The 17864-nt window shown below is 50.5% G+C and overlaps 1 protein-coding gene across 1 annotated transcript; it reads right to left on the minus strand.

Annotated features, from left to right (window-relative positions):
• Positions 1-2367: 2367 nt before the first annotated feature.
• LOC100471205 (keratin, type II cytoskeletal 73) lies at positions 2368-12423 on the minus strand. Its single transcript, XM_011229901.3, has 9 exons — positions 11977-12423; positions 10244-10458; positions 9369-9429; positions 8631-8726; positions 7740-7904; positions 5138-5263; positions 4527-4747; positions 3507-3541; positions 2368-2750 (listed from the first exon to the last, which is right to left on the minus strand). The coding sequence occupies exons 1-9, from the start codon at positions 12421-12423 to the stop codon at positions 2494-2496; spliced, it is 1623 nt and encodes a 540-aa protein (XP_011228203.2). The 3' UTR covers positions 2368-2493.
• Positions 12424-17864: the final 5441 nt, after the last annotated feature.

Raw genomic sequence — 17864 nt, forward strand, 5'->3', positions numbered from 1 at the left:
CTGTAGCATAAAATCCCAGCTCCGTAGCAGACTTTTTTTTAAGTAGGCTCCACACCCAGCATGGAGCCCACCTTGGGGCTTGAACTCACGTCCCTGAGATCAAGACCCTGAGATCAAGACCTGAGCTGAGATCAAGAGTCAGACTCGTAACCAACTGAGCCACCCAGGTTCGCTCCATAGCAGATCGAAAGGACCTCCGTGATGTGGCTGCCGCCTGCCTCCCCAGCTCCAGGCACCCCTGCCCCAACCCTCTCCACCTCCTGGGCCTCTTCCAGCCTGTGACTTCACACTCCAGCAATCAGGACCGGTTTTCACCATTCTAACACCTCTGCACAATGCCCACCCCTCCCCTTGTCTGCCTAGTAAATTCTATCCTATGACAACTCAGCACCTGTTGCCTCCCCTGGCAGCCTCCCCTGACCTCCCTGGAGCTCCCCCCTCTCCTCTGTGCTGTCTCTGTGTCTCTTTTGGTTATGTTTGTCATGGTGATGTCACCATCCAGGACATGAACCAGGTTTGCACGTCTCTGTATGCCCGACACTAACGCGTGTCAGACACATGTTAGATATTCAATAAGTATTCAATGACCCAACCACAATTTCTTTACTGGCCCTGAGAGTGTGTTCTCTGAGACTAGTTAGTCACTCTGCCAGCCAATTCTCCTTTAGGCAATGAATAAATTGGCATATAGTTTATGAGATACTGTCCTTAAAGTTTGGAGCTTGTGAATTGCTTTGCCAGCACTAAACATCTCTTTTAAGTGAGCACATTTAGTCAAGTTTTTGAAGCAAAAAGATTTGAGGACAAGATTCTGTTTCCACTGACATTTATTACATATGAACTTTGGACCAGGAATCGTACAAGATGTGTTTGTGTCACCTCATTTTGGCCTAACAGTAATCCGCGGGTGATTACCCTGCCTATTTTATAGCTAAAGAAAGGAGACTCGAAAGTCTAAAGAGCTTTACTCTTGATCCCCAGTTTGTGGCAGAGTTTGAACCTGAGTCAAAGCCATGGACTTGAACTCTAAGGCTCCCTGGATCCAGAGGGACCCTGTTCAGATGGACCTGTGAGTCCCAGCCTGAAGGGGTGCCAGCCTCTCCCTGGCTCTTTGCATCCTGACAGCATCATCGCGACCTTGGAACCGGGCAGATGTCTCTCAGCACAAGAGTGTTTTGGAAGCTGGGTGGTGTGTGTCACAGAGACGGCCCATGCTTCAACACAACTCGTGCTCATAGACATTCACGTCGCCCAAGACCGAGGGGACACGGCTCATGGCTTCAGACAGATTCTACTTCTGCCTTTCCCCAGAGGACAGGGGATAGCTGTAACTTGAGCCCTAGGCTTTCCAGAGCTGCCTTTCTGCTGCCTCTGGACCAGTTTTAAATCCTGCCCTCTCCCTGCCGCTGATCTGCCTTTGTTAAAGACGGCACGCTCATAGGGGCGCCTGGGTGGCTCAGTCGTTAAGGGTCTGCCTTCAGCTCTGGGCGTGATCCCAGGGTCCTGGGATCGAACCCCACATCGGGTTCCCTGCTCCACTGAGAGCCTGCTTCTTCCTCTCCCACTCTTCCTGCTTATGTTCCCTCTCTCGCTGGCTGTCTCTCTCTCTCTCTCTCTGTTGAATAAATAAATAAAATCTTAAAAAAAAAAAAAAAAGATGGCCCACGCACTGGAGCTTTGGCCTGAGAAAAGCCTGAGTCAGAGCTGCGTCTGCTGGGGTGAATCCCGAGTCTCACAAAACCCAGTGGGATCACTTTCCCTCAGATTAAAAGATTCTTTGGGGCACTGTGGAACACCCCAGACCTCGATACCCCAGGCTCCAGGTCACTGACCTCCACATATGGAAGAGTTGTGGCGAGAGAGAAGCAGCCTGGTCCTGCATGAGTTTTATTGAGTTTATTGGTGAGACGCGGGAAGCAGAGAGGTAAGGCCTGAACAAGGACAAGAACTCACATATTGAGGGCACAAATCCCTTCATGGACGGGACCCATCTTCAGGCTATTCCCAGCTGTCTATACATGCAGGGTCCGCACAAGGTATGAGCTATACCCCGGTGTTCTGCCCAAGCCGGTGTTGCCGTAACAGGGGACATCCTTGTGGACCTGTCAGTGGACCTGTAATCTCATGAACCCGCGGAGCACGTGGCCAAACAACCTCCCAAGCCAGGGCGTGGAGGGGGTCACGGCTGAGAGAGAGACCTTCCTCTGGGGGAGGCGTGCAGGCCAGGGCAAGGTCTAGGCCGTCATTGTTGGCAATTCTTCAGGAAGCGGGGTGATGCTGAGTTAAGGGCTCTCTTAGTATGGAGGCAGAAGGATGGTCTGGAATCCTGATTCTAGATTCAGAAAGACTAAGGCAGGAGGTGGGAGAGCGGAAATGTCAGTGGCAAAGGAAAGCAAGAAGGAGGCCAGGAGAAACGTGTGACAGGAGTTTCCTAGAGAAGGGAGTCCAGAGGAAAAGCAGGGTGAGTGGACAGCTGGGAAACGGGCTTCCACTTTATCTTGTGGTTTTCTTGGCGGGGGAGCTCAGAGCAGAGGTCTTCCCCTGGGGGTCCTTGAACTCACTGACACTCCCCAGCCTGGTTTTGGCCTCCCCGCGGGGGCTGCAGTTCCCACTGCCAGTGACACAGCCCCCCGACAGCATGCCGTAGCCCCCCGAGACCGAGCTGGGCCGATAACCGTAGGTGCCGGCACCGCTGAAACCGAAGCCGGCCCCGGCGCCCGTGGTCCCCGCCGTGGTGCTGCTGATGACCGCTGTGGGGGGGTGCAGGGAGGAGTGATAAGTGTATGTCCCCGGGCAGGGGTGACCCCAAGTCCCCTCCAATCTCCCAGCGGCATCTAGTGTAGATGTCTCCCTCTTAAGCAAACACTTCACATCAACAGTGGACTCCAATGACATGCTCAATGCCTGAGTGGCTCAAGCTCTGGAAAAAAATAGCCCAGATCCCACAGGATCCCCCAGTCGGGGACCTTCTCATTCTTCGAACAAACAGGAGTAGCAAGAGCTTCCCCCAAAGCATCACATAAGCCAACAGGTCTTGCATTTAACTTTAAAATACATTCTTAATTTTTTTCAAAGAATTTCCTGCTTGCTTCATTTAGAGAAGGTCTTGCTGGCCTGTCTTAGAAGGAGACTGGGCGGAACGCTATGGAGCCAGCATGGGCATGGGCGGTGCACCACGTGCCTGGGTGCAGGTCTCCGCTCTCAGTGAGGAGGTGGCCTCCGGAAGCTCAAGGCTTCTGTCATGCAGGAAGGGTGCGCTGGGAATCATCCCAGCATAGGTGAGATTTCTGGGGCAGGGGCCCCTGTGGAGTACCGGAATGTGATGGGAAGCTGGCAGTGGGAACCCCACAGAGGAAGAGGCAAGAGGCCTCAGCAAGTAAGGCAATGGTGACGCTAGTGATCTACCAGGCAGAGCCCGGGCTGTTCCACGCGGGGTGGTAGGCACCTGCTTACTTCGTATTCACTGATGGACTACAAATGCTCCCTCAGGGGTGTGAGATACTCACAGATGCTCACGGAGTTGGTGTATTCTCCCGACATCCTGTGCGGAGAGAAAAGTGTAGGTGAATCTCCAGGGCGTGGAATCCGGGCTCCCCGCACCCCAGCTAGAAGCCAGCAGCCAGCGTAGCCCAGCCTAGCCCAGCCTCCACAAGCCCCTCCAGCCGGCCGGATGGCCTCGGTATACCTGCAGTCTCTGTGCTCCCCCCCCCACCACAAGGCTACTCTTCCCCCCAGAGATGTGCCAATTTGCAAACCTGGAGCCCCCAACAACAACACCCCTCAGGGTCCCTCCTCTGCATTTCTCTTTATCCGGTTTCTTCATTCCTGCAAGGCTAGTGCCGGAATAAATATACGTGTGGAAATATTAGCATCGGAAGTGCCGTTAAGAAACTGTCTGATTTTAGGGCCAGTAACTTCTCCCCCGTGAGTCTCAGTAATAAGTGGTGCTCAGTTAGAACGAGCTTGTCACAGGCCAGTGCTTCACGTACTCCTGATTGTTGCTCTGAGCACTACAACTCATACAGTCATATGCTTAGTACTTTTCATTGGCTCCATCTTTTATAACCAAAAAAATGCATTTTTCTTAAAAAGAAGTTTTAGATGGCCAGGGTAAATAGAAAGCCAACACCACCTGACCAAAAAAGGGGGGGAAGTAGCAATAAAAATAAACATAATAAAAATAAAGCAATTTAAAAATTTTTTGGCTAGATGTTGTTGTCTGCCAGAGGCTCTGAACCTCGAATCTACTGTCTCTTTATTAATAGGGAGGGTCAGGGTGGTGTGAGAGACACAACAGCACCACACTGAGACTTTCTGCCTGTCGTAGTCTGGAAAGTCACGGGAGACCTATAAAGGATATCGCTGCCTTGTTCGCTGATCGGATGCTGTTTACAGCTATATTTGTGGGTGACCTGAAAAGTATCTCCAGGCCCTCCAGCAACCTCTCCCATACTCTGGGAAACTGAGTCAGGAGATTCCGAAAGTTCTTCCAGCTCTAATATTCTAAGACGCTTCCCACCGCCCACCTGCACTCCTCGCCCTCCAGCAGCTTGCGGTAGGTGGCGATCTCCACGTCCAGGGCCAGCTTCGTGCTCAGGAGCTCCTGGTACTCGCGCAGCAGCCGGGCCAGCTCCTCCTTGGCCTGGAGCAGGGCGGCCTCCAGCTCGTCCAGCTTGGCCCGGGCGTCCTTCAGGGCACAGTCGCCCCGCTGCTCGGCATCGGCGATGGCCGTCTCCAGGTTGGAGCACTGAGGGTCAGGAGGTAGCATTTTCCCCTAGTTCTAGAGTCCTCCGGGCCTCACTTCACCCCTCACCCCAATGTGCTCACTGTGGTCGGACCCCCCTCTGTCTGTCCCCACTTCCTACGGCAAAGCCACATTCATGATGAAGGAGTCCTATCAACGTGGGTCAGGGAAGATTGTTACTCTCAGCTACTTGGCTTTCTGAAAAGACCCTTCCAATTGTTCCAGACTTCAGATGGGAGGTAAGTGTGGGGTATGAGACTAGGGGGTCCATTTGAGAAAGTGAGTTCTGAGATGGAAGACCAAGAGTAAGAGAGGGACCCAGGGGAGCTATGTGTGATAGGCAGTTCACTCCTCCTTTGGGAATTGAGTCAGGACTCCCCTAGGCCCCTTTACCTGCTTCTTCACACTCTCAATCTCTGAGCGCAGTCTTTGGATAAGCCGAGTCAGTTCAGAGATCTCATTCTTGATGTGTTTGAGGTCATCCCCATGCTGGCCGGCCACTAGCTGGAGCTCCTGGAACTGGCGGGACAGGGGGCAAAGCAGAGACCTTGACTTGGGGCCTGGCTGAGCTCAGCCTGGCAGATTGTGCCTTTGTCTCCAGAGTGTGACAGGTGGGTGGGGGTCCCCAACTTCATCAGGCCTGCCAACAGCCTCCCGCTCAACCACCTGCTCATTGAATTTATTTGTTTGCCTTAAGCACAGTTATCTCACTGGTGGTTAGATTGGGTCATAAGAACTGTTGAAAGCCTCCGGCTACCCATGCAGCCACTTTATAACACTCAACTCCAGCCGTGACACGCCTCTACCCATAGCCCTTCAAAGTCAAGTTCAAATTCAAACTATGAGCACAGCGTCAAGGTTCTTTGAGGTTTGGCATCCACCAGTCTCTCCAGACTCCTTTTTCACTGTCCCTGCCCGTCATCTACTTGTCTCTACACCTGCCTAACAGTTCCATGTTCCCTAAATGTCCCTGTGCTCTCAAGTCTCTGAGTCTTGGCATGAGCCACTACCTCCACTTGGAAAACCTTTCCCCATCCATTTCCCCTTTTTCCTTAGCTAGCTCCACCTCAGCCGGGGCAGAGTCACTTCCTCCAGGAGGCCTTCCTTCATCTCCCAGTTGGGTGTACTTCTATTTCCATAGCTCCTGGCACTCCAGTCCATAGATCTTACCACGCTGTATTACAAGCACACCTTTCTGTGTTTTCCCCATCAGACTTAGCATGACTGGATGGCAGGGATCTGTCTTCTCTGAGCTTCCTCTCCTCCACAGCTCAGCTGGGCCCCAGGCTACTGGAAGTCTTTCCGGGCATGAGGGACATTGTGTGTGTGCGCGCGCGGTGGCAACTTCTGCTATTCCCCAACACCACTAGGCATCTACTAGTTTCAGGATCACCCTTGCCTTTGATGTCATCCAGTGAATAGTCAAAGAGGGTATTTTAGTTCTACCCCAGAATCTGGCTTAAGAGGAACTTGGAAAAGTGTGACATTTACAACTCTGGTGGCTGTGCACTGCCTCTCTCTGCCCCCGGTGCTTGGCCTTGCAGGTCGTATCTGACCCTAACAAGGTCCCAGGTTCAGGATTCCTCTTAAAGGTGCCAGGTCCCCTGGAAGGCAGGGGGATTCTCACTATGCCCCTGTGTTTTATCTTTGGTACTAATCTTGGGACGATAAACACTAGGGCAGGACAGGTGGTTCTTTCCCTGCTTCTCTACAAAGCTGTGTGAGGAGCATGGCTCTCCCTACACACCTATGGAGAGGGAGGCACTAACTCCCTAGTTCTGACACCAAGCAGTCTCCTTTGAAGCAGACAGGCAAGCATCCTTCTCCGTTCCGCTCCCGGCCGACCCCAAACCCTCACTATGAGCACTTCTTACCAGAGTCATGTCTTGATCTTCTGTCTACACTGTGGAATTGGCAGTCAGTCATCTAGATTCAAATCCAGCTCCATCACTTACCAGCTAAGTGAACTTGACAAGTTACTGACACCCCTGAGTCCTGGTTTCTTCATCTTTGAAAGGGGAATGATAATAAGAAGACCTCATAATTCTGTTTCTAGAACTACACTAATGAAACTCTGGTCAATATGTGCTTACCCCGAGATAGAGAAGTTCAGGTATGGATAACCCCAAACAGCAAGTGATCCAAAAATCATGTCTGTGCAGACCTGCCTAATTCTTCTGGAAGGAACCTGGGGTTAAGCACTGGCCACTGACAATCCAGAGGGGCTGGGCCACATGGCTGTCCCACATGGCTTGCAGTAGTCACATGTAGGGATGTGGGGACTAGAGACTTGGGTTTAGACTTTTATCAAGGAGCCCTGGCTGGTGTTGTTGCCTGGGCCTTGAGAGCCTCCCTTCCTCTCACCCCTGCTGGCCACATCTTTCTGTCCCTACAGTGGCAGGGAGGCAGAGGGAGGGAGAAGACAAGTCCTCAGGTGTGTGAATCTCCCCTGAGAAGGAACCCGATAAACAGCATGGAACAATTAGGAAGTTGCCATCTTGATCTGAGAAACCAAATTATCTAAAGAATCATTTCCCCACCCACAACCCATTAGAGGAGTTAAGATCTAAGGGACTCATACTCCCCCTTTATCCTTGCAGTTGGACTTGAATGAAAGGTAGGAATTACCTGATCTCAGATCACACTCAAGAGACCCCCTAATTTATTGTAATTAATGAGGGAGTTGAGATGCTAACTACCCATTTTCCCTTCCTCTCAGACTCAGTTCAAAACCCTCTGCCTCCAGGAAGTCAGTCCTGACCTGCCCCACCTGGTCCCCTAAGCTTTGTCTTCTCAGCATCTGGGACTCTGTCTGTGCCACATCCATTTGCACTTGGCTGTAGGTGTCCTTCCATGGCTGCCCCAGTCTAAGTGGATCTAAGAGCTTCATCTTCTCCTCCTTTTGGACTTCCCCCAGTGCCCGGGACAGTACTGCATTCCCAGCAAATGTGTGGGTCATGGAGGGCCATGGACTCTGGGGAGGTGTGCAGCCCACCTTGGTCTGGTACAGGGCCTCGGCCTCGGCCTTGCTCTTCAGGGCGATCTCCTCATACTGGGCACGGACCTCAGCAATGATGCTGTCCAGGTCTAGGTTCCGGTTGTTGTCCATGGATAAGATGACAGACGTGTCACTGATGTGGGACTGGATCTGAGCGATCTCCTACATGGGAAAGAAGGAAACATGAAATGCCTTTTGTGGGCAGAGGAGGGTGCCAAAGTGATGGCCCTTTCCTAGCAGGAGACCCCTAGGCCCTCCTAAATAGATGCAAGCTGTATTCCCCAAAGCCTCCCACTGATGTTTCAATATCACATCTGAAAACTGTTGAATGGGTCTGAAGCAGCTCAGAAGGAAAACAGCCCATCTGTCTGTCATTTGAGAAAGGTCAAGAGTAGAGAAAATAGTGGGAAAACAGCCTGGCCACCACAAGAGAAACACAAAGGACACAGGAGCCCACATATTCTTGGCCAACAGGCTCAGGCTTGAAGCCAGATGGTCAAAGGCAGTAGAAAGGGTGTGAAGACTCCCTACCTCTGTCCCTGGAGATTCCTGCTCAAGACCCAGGGAGACACCCAAGTGACAGGGAGAAGACAGGAAGAAATGAGAATGTCCTTGGCTGAAGACCAGTGGGAACACCATAAGGGCCCATGGCTTCTTGAAGGAAGTGAGACCGGGACATCTGGATGCCAGGCTGGGACTGATGGCACACATCATTTGGAAGCACCGGGATAGATGTTACGCTTTCCTTTGATCAACATGGTGTCCAGCATCCAAATCCTGGAGATCCCCTGGGCTCTTAAAGTTACTAAGGAATGAGTAACCAACCACTCACACGTCTGTCTTTCCAGAAGACAGAGCTGGGGATAGGACTAGGGGATGGAGCCTTACCCCTTCATACAGGCACTTGAAGAACTTGATTTCTCCATCCAGGGCATCCACCTTGGCCTGCAGTTCCACCTTGCTCATGTAAGCCGCATCCACATCCTAAAGGAATCCAGAGACCCCCTGACATCGCCATTCTTCACGCCCAGACAGGGCTCTCCCAGGAACTGGCATCCAAGCACCAACACTGAGACTAGCGAGCTGCCCCCAGGGAATGGAGTCAAGACCCAGAGGGCAGGAACACGACTTTCACCCAGGACTCACTGCGAGCTCTGGAACTCCTCTGTGCCCCATCCAAAATGGAATCCTGTTACTGCTTCTGTTTCTCAAAGAGGAGGCTTAGGAGGGAGTGCTATCTCCCACGTGGGGGTCATTAGGCCGTCAGAGCCCAGGACAGCCACGGCACTTTGCCAGGGACAGGCAGAGTTGAAAGGTAAACCTGCAGTCCCTCTCAAAGCCTGTCCTGTTTCCCAAGCCTAAGTGGACACACCCTGGGCATTGACTACCCACATCTGGGCTCCTGCCCACTCACACCAAATATAAAAAATGGACAAGGTGATATATTCTAGGTAAACGTCAAGGTGTCCCAAGATGCCCCAAGCAGTACATCCCTCCATCTTCCTCTGGCACTTCAGCTCCGGGTCGTTCTACAAGGAGCCCAGACCTCAGTCTCCTCTCTGTTCCCTCCCCTGCCCGCCACAATCCACCGCCTGGGTGCCTGAGGGATACGCACCCCGTCCTCACCTTCTTGAGCACCACAAATTCATTCTCGGCAGTTGTACGCTTGTTGATTTCCTCCTCATACCTGCAGGGAAAGCGTTGCCGTGAGCAAGGTGTGTGTGTGTGTCCTCATCATGGAAGTGGTTAAATGGGTGCCCACACTATGTCCTGTATAGCAGGTCTTATTCTGTGCCTTTGCAAATCTGTCCAGCTCACCAGGACTACTTAGCCAGTGCTATAGACAGGGTTTGCACCCGGCAACCCGCTCCCAGGCCAGGGCACCAGACGATGTGGGGTCTGGATTTCCCCGGACGTCTGGAGAGTAAGTGGGCTCTTCCTCTTCCCATTAAGTGTCCAAATCACAGGAACATCTTGCTGCCCCTTTTAGCTGTGATTCTTATGTCATTCCAGCTGTCCAACACCCCTGCTAATAACTTCACCCCATCTCGAAGCATGAGTCTTAAGGAAGCCAGAACTATCCCCTGGGACAGGGAGAGGGGGCATGGCCCAAATGACCACGACTTGAGGGAGATGAGAGCAACTCCAACTCCCTTCCCTGCTGGGTTGGGACAGGGGGAGGGTGGTTCCTTGGAATTTGGGGACCCACTGAGCAAGCTTAGGAGCTGGGAGGCTCTCTCCAGTAGGGAGGATGAAGGAGCATGCCAAGGAGGTGGCCACTTGCCAGGACAGCCCTGTCACTGCCTGAGAGGCTGACTCTCCGCTGTCCGGACTGCCTGGCCGCCCAGAGAGGGCCCTCACCCTGCCCGGGTAGGGGAACTCAGGATGGGCCACTCTCACCTGAACTCAGTGCCCCTGAGGCCAGCGGCAAGTGTCCCGGTGCCTGCTAGGAAAGCCCAGCTCTAGCAGGCCAGTCAACCCAGGTGTGGGGTCCCGCTCACCTCCTCTTGTAGTCCTCCACCCCGTCCCGCATGCTCCTCAGCTCCGAGTCCAGCCGCACCCTGTCCCCGGATAACATCTCCAGCTGTTTGCGCAGGTTGCTGATGTAGCCCTCGAGGATGGGCTCCAGGTTGTTCTTACAGTTGTTCAGGTCCAGCTGCTGCAGCAGCTCCCACTTGGTCTCCAGCACCTGGTTCTGCTGCTCCAGGAACCGCACCTGGGGCCCAAAGCAACAGGCACTCGGTCAATACAGAGGCTGTGTCGTTTCCTTTCCTGGACAGTGGCTGCGTTGTCCTATGCTGCATTAGCTTCAAGCGTAAGCCTCGGCCCTTCGGAAATGTCCCTCACAGCCCTCCCCCACCCAGCGCCCTTTGTCTGCCTGAGGTTCTCTTTCTGGAGGCAGCCCTGAAGATGGGGCAGGGCCTCATCATCTTCATTTCCCACTAGTCGGACCTGTCTCCTCGGCCCCTGTCTAAATCTGCCTGGACTAGCGTCCACGGGCCAGTCCTTAGACACGTAAGCTGGCCGGGCCTGGCCTTCACACTCCTGGGCGCCCCCGCTTAGGGCCTGCTGGCGTGGCCTGTGCTCTGCCTCCACTCTGTCCCCTCCATCACGGCATCTCCCAGCCCAGACGAAGGCAAGCACTCAGCTGACTCAGGGGCTTGGGCCTTCCTATGTTGCTTTCACGTCCAAGTCTCTGATCTCAGAGAGTTTTTCCAGGGGAAGAACCAGCATTCTCAAGTGGCAGCCTGCAAACACTGTATCATTCCCTTACTCAAAATGCTCTGGCCGTTCCGCATCACCTGCAGGATCGAATCCAAATTCCTCCTGTGCTCTTCGTAATGTCCCCACCCCTTCCTTCCCCTCCTCCACCACTCACCTGACTCTCTCGCAAAGCCAAGTTCTCCCTGTTCTCCAGACAAGTCTACCATGCTACATGGGACGGCTCCCCCTCCCTCGGCTTCCTTTCCCCACCTCCATCCAGTGGACTCCTATTCATGCTCTGCCACCCTACTCGCTGTCACCCCAGTGAGCTTCCCCTGCTCCTCTGTGCGCAGGAAGTCTCTGTTTCCCAAGGCCCTGCTACCCCTTTGTTCCTCGGGGTTCTCAAACTCAAATGGTCATCAGCATCACCTGGGGGCTCCTGGGGCTCCCTGCCAGAGCTTGCCATTCAGTATGAGGTGGGGCCTGAGAACGTGCATTTCTGCAAGTGTCCAGGTGCCCCTAATGCCGCTGGTTCAGGGAGCACTTTCGGGGACCACAGCTCAGGTATCGCTGATCCCCACCTGCCTCACCTATACACTGGGGGTACTATAGGCCATGAGGCTGTCTTTCCACCTGAATCTGAGCTGGTCCGGGTCCCATGAGAGGAGAAACTGGGCCTTATGGTTTATAGATATCCTAGGCTGCCATGGAGCTCTCCTTTGTCCAGCTTCCTAGTTTCATAGACTGTCATTCTCCTACTTCTCAACTTGGAGGCCACGTCCCCCGCCTCCCTGGAAACCTTTCCAAACCAAGCTCCCTGGCTCCTCCTGCCGCTCTGGCCACCCCCCACCCCCACCCCCCAGCACTGCTTTCAGCTTTGTCCCGTTCTCCCTGCTCTGCCCTCACTGTGTCTGCATCCTGAGGAGTGAGTGTCCTGCCTTCCTGTGCTTCAGACAGGGAGCCCCCCCAAGGGCAGTGAAGGCAGAGGAAGGAAGGGGCTCTATGCTTCGCTGGCTCTAAAAAGTCCCACCTTGTCGATGAAGGAGGCAAATTTATTGTTCAGAGCCTTGATCTGCTCCCGCTCCTGGGTGCGCACTTTCTGGATCTCCGGGTCCAGCTCCACGTTGAGGGGGGCCAAGAGGTTCTTGTTGATGGTGACCTGGTGGATGCCCCCCGGAGGGCACACGGACGGACACACGGGCCCCAGGGCCACACTGCCGAACAAGCTGCCAGCAAAGCCACTGGCCCGGCCTCGACTAAACCCATAGCTCCCTGCCCGTCCACTGCCACTGGCCATGTTGAGGGAGATGCTCCGGGTTCCCCCCAAGCTGTAGAGGCTCCGGCTTCCGAAGCCCCCGCTGAAGCCTTTGCCCCCTGCCCGGTAGGAAGATGAGCTGCCCCCTGAGAGCACCGCCGAGCAGCCACTGAAGCCCCCCTTGGTAGCAGCTCCCGACTTGTAGGTGAATTGGTGGCTCATGCTGGGAAGGCCAGAGAGACAGAATAAGAGGCTCGCCCTTAGCCAAGATGCAATTCACCAGCCTACAATCGCAGGCTCCCCCTTTATAGGGCTCAGGAGGGAGCCACTGCCCTAATTTGTGGGTTTAGTTTGCCTGGGAGCAAGAAATCATTTTCTCCCAGCAAAATCAGAGACACCAGGTAAATAACTTGAAAACTCCCAAAGTGCTGGGCTTGCAAGCCTGGCTCATGTAATTTGAGCCTTATCTAATTAACACAGGATAATTAGCCTGACCAAATTATCCCCAGAAAGACCTTGGCTGAGAGGTTTGTCACAGCCTCAACTGCCCTTCCTCAGGGAAGGGGGAGGCTGGATTGCAGGGGTGCCAAGGAAGACCTTTAATTGACAGCCTCATCTGTGAGAGATCTCAGGGCTCTCCCGGCATCAGATCAGGGACCCGGGCTGAACTGCTTTTATGTGGTTAGGAAAAAGCTCTGTGGCCTGGCTTCCCAGGGTTCCTGGAGACAGGAATCCGAGGCCTCTGCTGCGTCCTTCCAGGCAGGTCTGCTACTCCCCTGTACGCCAGGCAGCCCTGCACACACCAACATCTTTGCTCCTGTGCTCTCCCACCACCTCACCCTTGACTTTGAAATAATGGCATTGCCACCCTTCATGATAGTCAGCACTACTATAGCCCTTTACAGCATTAAAAGAGCTCCTCGCACACTGAAGCTTGCTTAATCCACTCAGTCAGCCTGGGGAGGAGCACGATAGTCCACATTTCACAAATGGGAAAACGGAGGCTCAGATAGCTGAGGATAGCAAACATTTCATGAGCCCTTTTTTGGTATGAATCCCAGAGGTTGCAAACACCCAACAAAATGAAGGCCTCAGCTCTGAGGTTCTCTGGGCTGGTCTTCTGACCCCACATACAGAACTATGAAGGCCATATTTGTCCATCTATCTGCCCATCTGTCCGCTGACCTACCCATCCATTCACCCATCCTTCACTCAACAGTCTTCTGTTACAGGCTGACTCTGTCCCAGGTACTGTGCTAGGCTCTGGGGTCATAAATTAATAAGATAGAAGCCTAGCTCACAATTCTAGGAGGGAGGACCGACACTTGAATTTCAGTAGAGCACTGGCAACACCAAAGTATGTGACCCAAGTGTTTCACAGTTCCCGAATCCCAAATATATCCGCGGTATATAATATCCTTCACAAAAATGCAATTATTTCACCAGAGTGCTTGAATGAAGTTTGCCAGTCCTCTTCTGTTTCTGTCCGGAGACACAGCCCTATTCTGTATTAGGTATTACAATACACCGGTATCATGCTTCCACTGTAGAACCAAGCAATCGCCAAATCCAACCTCCCCTGCTCTTTTTATACAAAACAACTATTTTCTAGTTAAGAATAATTATTTTCTTAGATGGTCTCAATTTCACTACCAGCAATAGCACTTGCCAATCTTTTCCATTTTTTTTCACTAGGCACAAAGGTTTTAGCCCTTCGCCACTTCTTCATAAGGCATGATGAGTGTAGACCAACAACGCTGTGTTGTGATGAGGATGTAAAGTGTTCCAGCCAGAATCACTCCCTAATTGATTCCTCTCAGCACACCAGCGTCAAGGTAGACCTGATTCAGACCCGTGTCTCAGCAAAACTACTGCTGCCGTGAGCCTTTTCTCAGGTTTCTAGGCAGGCATCTCTGATGGGTTCAGCACGCAGGAGGCAGTAAATCAACTTCCCATTACCCCCAGAAACAATAAAATCATGTTGTAAAAAAATATTTAGCGTTTGTCATCTGGGAAGATGGAGTAGACACACTTTCCCCTTCTTCTGACCCTGCTCTAGCAGAAGAAAAAGCGGGAACACTATTCTTTTACTTACTGCAACTAAGAACCCAGATATTATATATAAAACAAATGTAAAAGACTCTGAAAAGTGGAGAGAAAAAATCACACTGGCTAGGGATCTTGGGAGCTAGGGAATGACATGGTGGTGAGTCCCTTGGGTTTCATTTTTGTTTCATATATCCCAGACTTGGAGCAGAAGACAGCAATAGCCTGGAAGGGTGCAGATTTTTCAGAAGCCATACGGAAGTCTAACTTTTCTAGCCAAATATCCAGGAGTGGGGGAGCCTAGAAAGACAGAAAATATATAGACAGTAACCACCGTACTCTAGCCAAACATTACCAAAAAACTCTGAGGTCCCATCCCCACCTACTCCAGCAAAACTTGAGCAGGAGCCCTAGACTCACCAGACTACAATGAGGCACCCTGGGTGATGCCAGGGAAGGCCAAGGCAGAAGCTGGGACTTTCATCCTCACCAGGCAATTGTCCCAGATCCATCCAGCACCACTGGACACCACATGGGGAGCTCTGACTTCCAACCTGGCAGTAAGAGGGTGGCACCCAATCCTTTGCCCTGTTGGGGCAATGTCAGAAGAAGACAGCTAAAACAGAAGATTTAAGTAAGATCCAGAGTCTTGTAACATAATACCCAAATGTCCTGGTTTTGATCAAAAATCACTTATATCAAGAACAAGGAACATCTCAAAAGGAACGAAAAAAGGCAATCAATAGACACCAACACTAAGGTGACAAAGATGTTAGAATATCTGATGAAAGTTTTTTTAAGATTTTATTTATTTACTTGAGAGAGTGAGCAAGAGAAGCAAGAAAGAGAGAGAGCATAAGCAGGGGAAGGGGGTGGGACAAAAGGGAGAGGGAGCAGCAGACTCCCCACTGAGCAGGAAGCCTGATGCAGGGCTTGATCCTAAGACTCTGGGATCATGACCTGAACCGAAGGCAGATGCTTAACTGACTGAGCCACCAAGGGACCCCATGATGAATATTTTGAAGCAGGCATGATAAAAATGCTTCAGTAGCAATTAAGAATATGCAAAGTGATGGAAAAATAGAAATCTCAACAAAGAAATAAAATATCAGGAACCAAGTGGAAGTTTTAGAATTGATAAATACAATAACTAAAGTAAAAAACTCAAAGGATGAGGTTAACAGCAGAATAAAGGGGCCAGAGAAAAAACTCTGAACTATAAAACAGAACAACAGACATTACCCAGCCTGAACAACAGAGACAAAAATAGACAAGATGAAAGAAAGAAAGAAAGAAAGAAAGAAAGAAAGAAAGAAAGAGGAAAGGATGAAAGAAAGAAAGGAAGGAAGAAGGGAAGGAAGGAAGAAGGGAAGGAAGGAAGGAAGGAAGGAAGGAAGGAAGGAAGGAAGGAAGGAAGGAAGGAAGGAAGGGAGAATGAAAGGACCTGAGCATCAGGGACCTGTGGAACTATAATAAAAAACCTTACATTCATGTTATTGGAGTTTCATGAGAGAAGAAAGAGGACTGGTTGAAAAAGTACTCAAAGAAATAAGAACTGAAAATTCCTCAAATGACATAAATCTAAAGATTCAAGAAGCTGACAAATCCAAACAGAATAAATCCCAAAAAATCCACACCAAGATATAGCCTAGTCAGAATTCTGAAAACTAAGAATGGATTAAAATTGTGAAAGCAGCAAAAGAGAAACAACACCCTACCTATAAAGGAAAGGGTTTCAAAGGGCAGCCAAAGCCTCATCAGAAACCACGGAAGTTAGAAGGGACTGGCATAGTATTTTTCAAGTGCTTGAAAGCAAAAAACTGTCAACATGGTTTCCTATACCCAGCAAAAGGTTTTGTTGCCAGCAGACCTATCTTAAAAGAATGGCGAGAGGGACTGGCATAGTATTTTTCAAGTGCTTGAAAGCAAAAAACTGTCAACATGGTTTCCTATACCCAGCAAAAGATTTTGTTGCCAGCAGACCTATCTTAAAAGAATGGTGAGAAGTTCTCTAAACAGAAAGGACGTGATAAAAGAAGAAATCTTGAAACATTGGGAAGAAGGAAAGAACATAGTAATTAAAAAACGATGTAAATACAATAGACTTTCCCTCTCTTCCTGAATTTTCTAAATGATGTTTAATTGTTGAAGCAAAAATTATAACACTAGGGCAATTCTAAATATATTTAAGGGAAATATTTAAGAAATTATATCACAAAGGAGGGGAGGAAAGGGATGCAGAGAGTTAGGATTTCTTCACTTGCACTAGTCAAATGGTGATAGCGGTAAACTGTTATGAGTTATGTATGTGTCATACCTATATTAAGATCAGATAAAGTAGCCTTCAGAGCAAAAAAAAATTATGAAACAGAGAGAGACATTTACATAAACGTAAAAGGGCTGATCCATCAAGAAGACATAACAAAGCTAATGTGTGGGGCACGTGGGTGGCTCAGTTGGTTAAGCATCTGCCTCCAGGTCCTGGACTCCCGGAATTGAGCCCCACGTTGGGCTCTGTGCTCTGGGAGAGCCTGCTTCTCCCTCTCCCTCTGATCTTCCCTCCTCTCATGTTCTCTCTCTCAAATAAATAAATAAATAAAATAGTAAAGAAAAAAACAATGCTAATGTGTTTGTGCCAAATGGAAGAGCTGCAAAATATGTGGAGCCATAGTTGATAGAACCAAAACAAGAAATAGACAAATCCACAATTAAAGTTAGAGACTTCAATACTCCTCCCTCAACAATTGATAGAACCACTAGAGAAAAAAATCATCAAGGATATAAAAGATCTCACTGACACTCTCACCCAACAGGATCTAACTGGCATTTATAAAATACCCAACGAAAGCAGAATCAATATTCTTTTCATGTTACTGTGCTCAGAACAGTACCTGGCACATATTAAGTGCTGGATAAATGTTGCAAGATCAACAGGCACTTTTTACAGATAACTTTTTTACAGGAACTGAGACACAGAGAGGTTAAGTTACCTGGACAAGACCACACAGCTGGAAACTGGGAATGGAAGTCAGGCAGCTCGCTGTAGAGCCCATCCTCTTAACTACTACTGCCTGAAATCTTTTTAAAACAACTCAATCCTGTGATTCTTATTCAAAAGGTTTGGGGGTAGAGCCTGAGTTTAGAGTTTCTTAAACTTCCTCACAATTTTTTCTTCAGAGACTGGACCCACTCTTAGGGGCTCTGCCTTTTCAGGGCACAGTCAGGAGCATGATATGATTTCAACTCACATTCCATTGTCCAGAATTTTGTTTCATAGCCACAGTTATTTGTAAAGGAGGCTTGAAATTGTTGCCCATAGGTGGGTGGCCATGTGCTCATCTGTAATTTCTATTTCTGTAGAAGAGGAGAACGGATATTGGGGGACAACCGTCAGGCTCGGGCACATTCTGTCTGCTAGATAAACACTCTTGCCCTGCATCACTCTACTGTTAAACACGTTGGGATGGAGTCCAAATCACTTGAGGTATCGAAGCAGCAGGATGACCAACCATCCCGGTTTCCCGGGACTGAGTGGGTTCTCAGAACATGGGATTGCTCAGTTTTAAGAGCAGGAATGTCCTGGGGAAACAGAACAAGTTAGTCACTCTCGCCAGAAA

Source organism: Ailuropoda melanoleuca, chromosome 16 (assembly GCF_002007445.2).
Source record: "Ailuropoda melanoleuca isolate Jingjing chromosome 16, ASM200744v2, whole genome shotgun sequence".
Classification (NCBI taxonomy): Eukaryota; Metazoa; Chordata; class Mammalia; order Carnivora; family Ursidae; genus Ailuropoda; species Ailuropoda melanoleuca.

What these genes read in the sequence shown, in the direction of transcription:
- LOC100471205 (XM_011229901.3), bottom strand. Translation starts at nt 12,423, where the DNA reads ATGAGCCACCAATTCACCTACAAGTCGGGAGCTGCTACCAAGGGGGGC. An exon ending in AATTTGTGGTGCTCAAGAAG is followed by an intron (nt 8,727 to 9,368) that starts GTGAGGACGGGG and finishes GGATTCCTTTAG; the next exon opens with GATGTGGATGCGGCTTACAT. An exon ending in CACCAACTCCGTGAGCATCT is followed by an intron (nt 2,751 to 3,506) that starts GTGAGTATCTCA and finishes ACCCCCCCACAG; the next exon opens with CGGTCATCAGCAGCACCACG.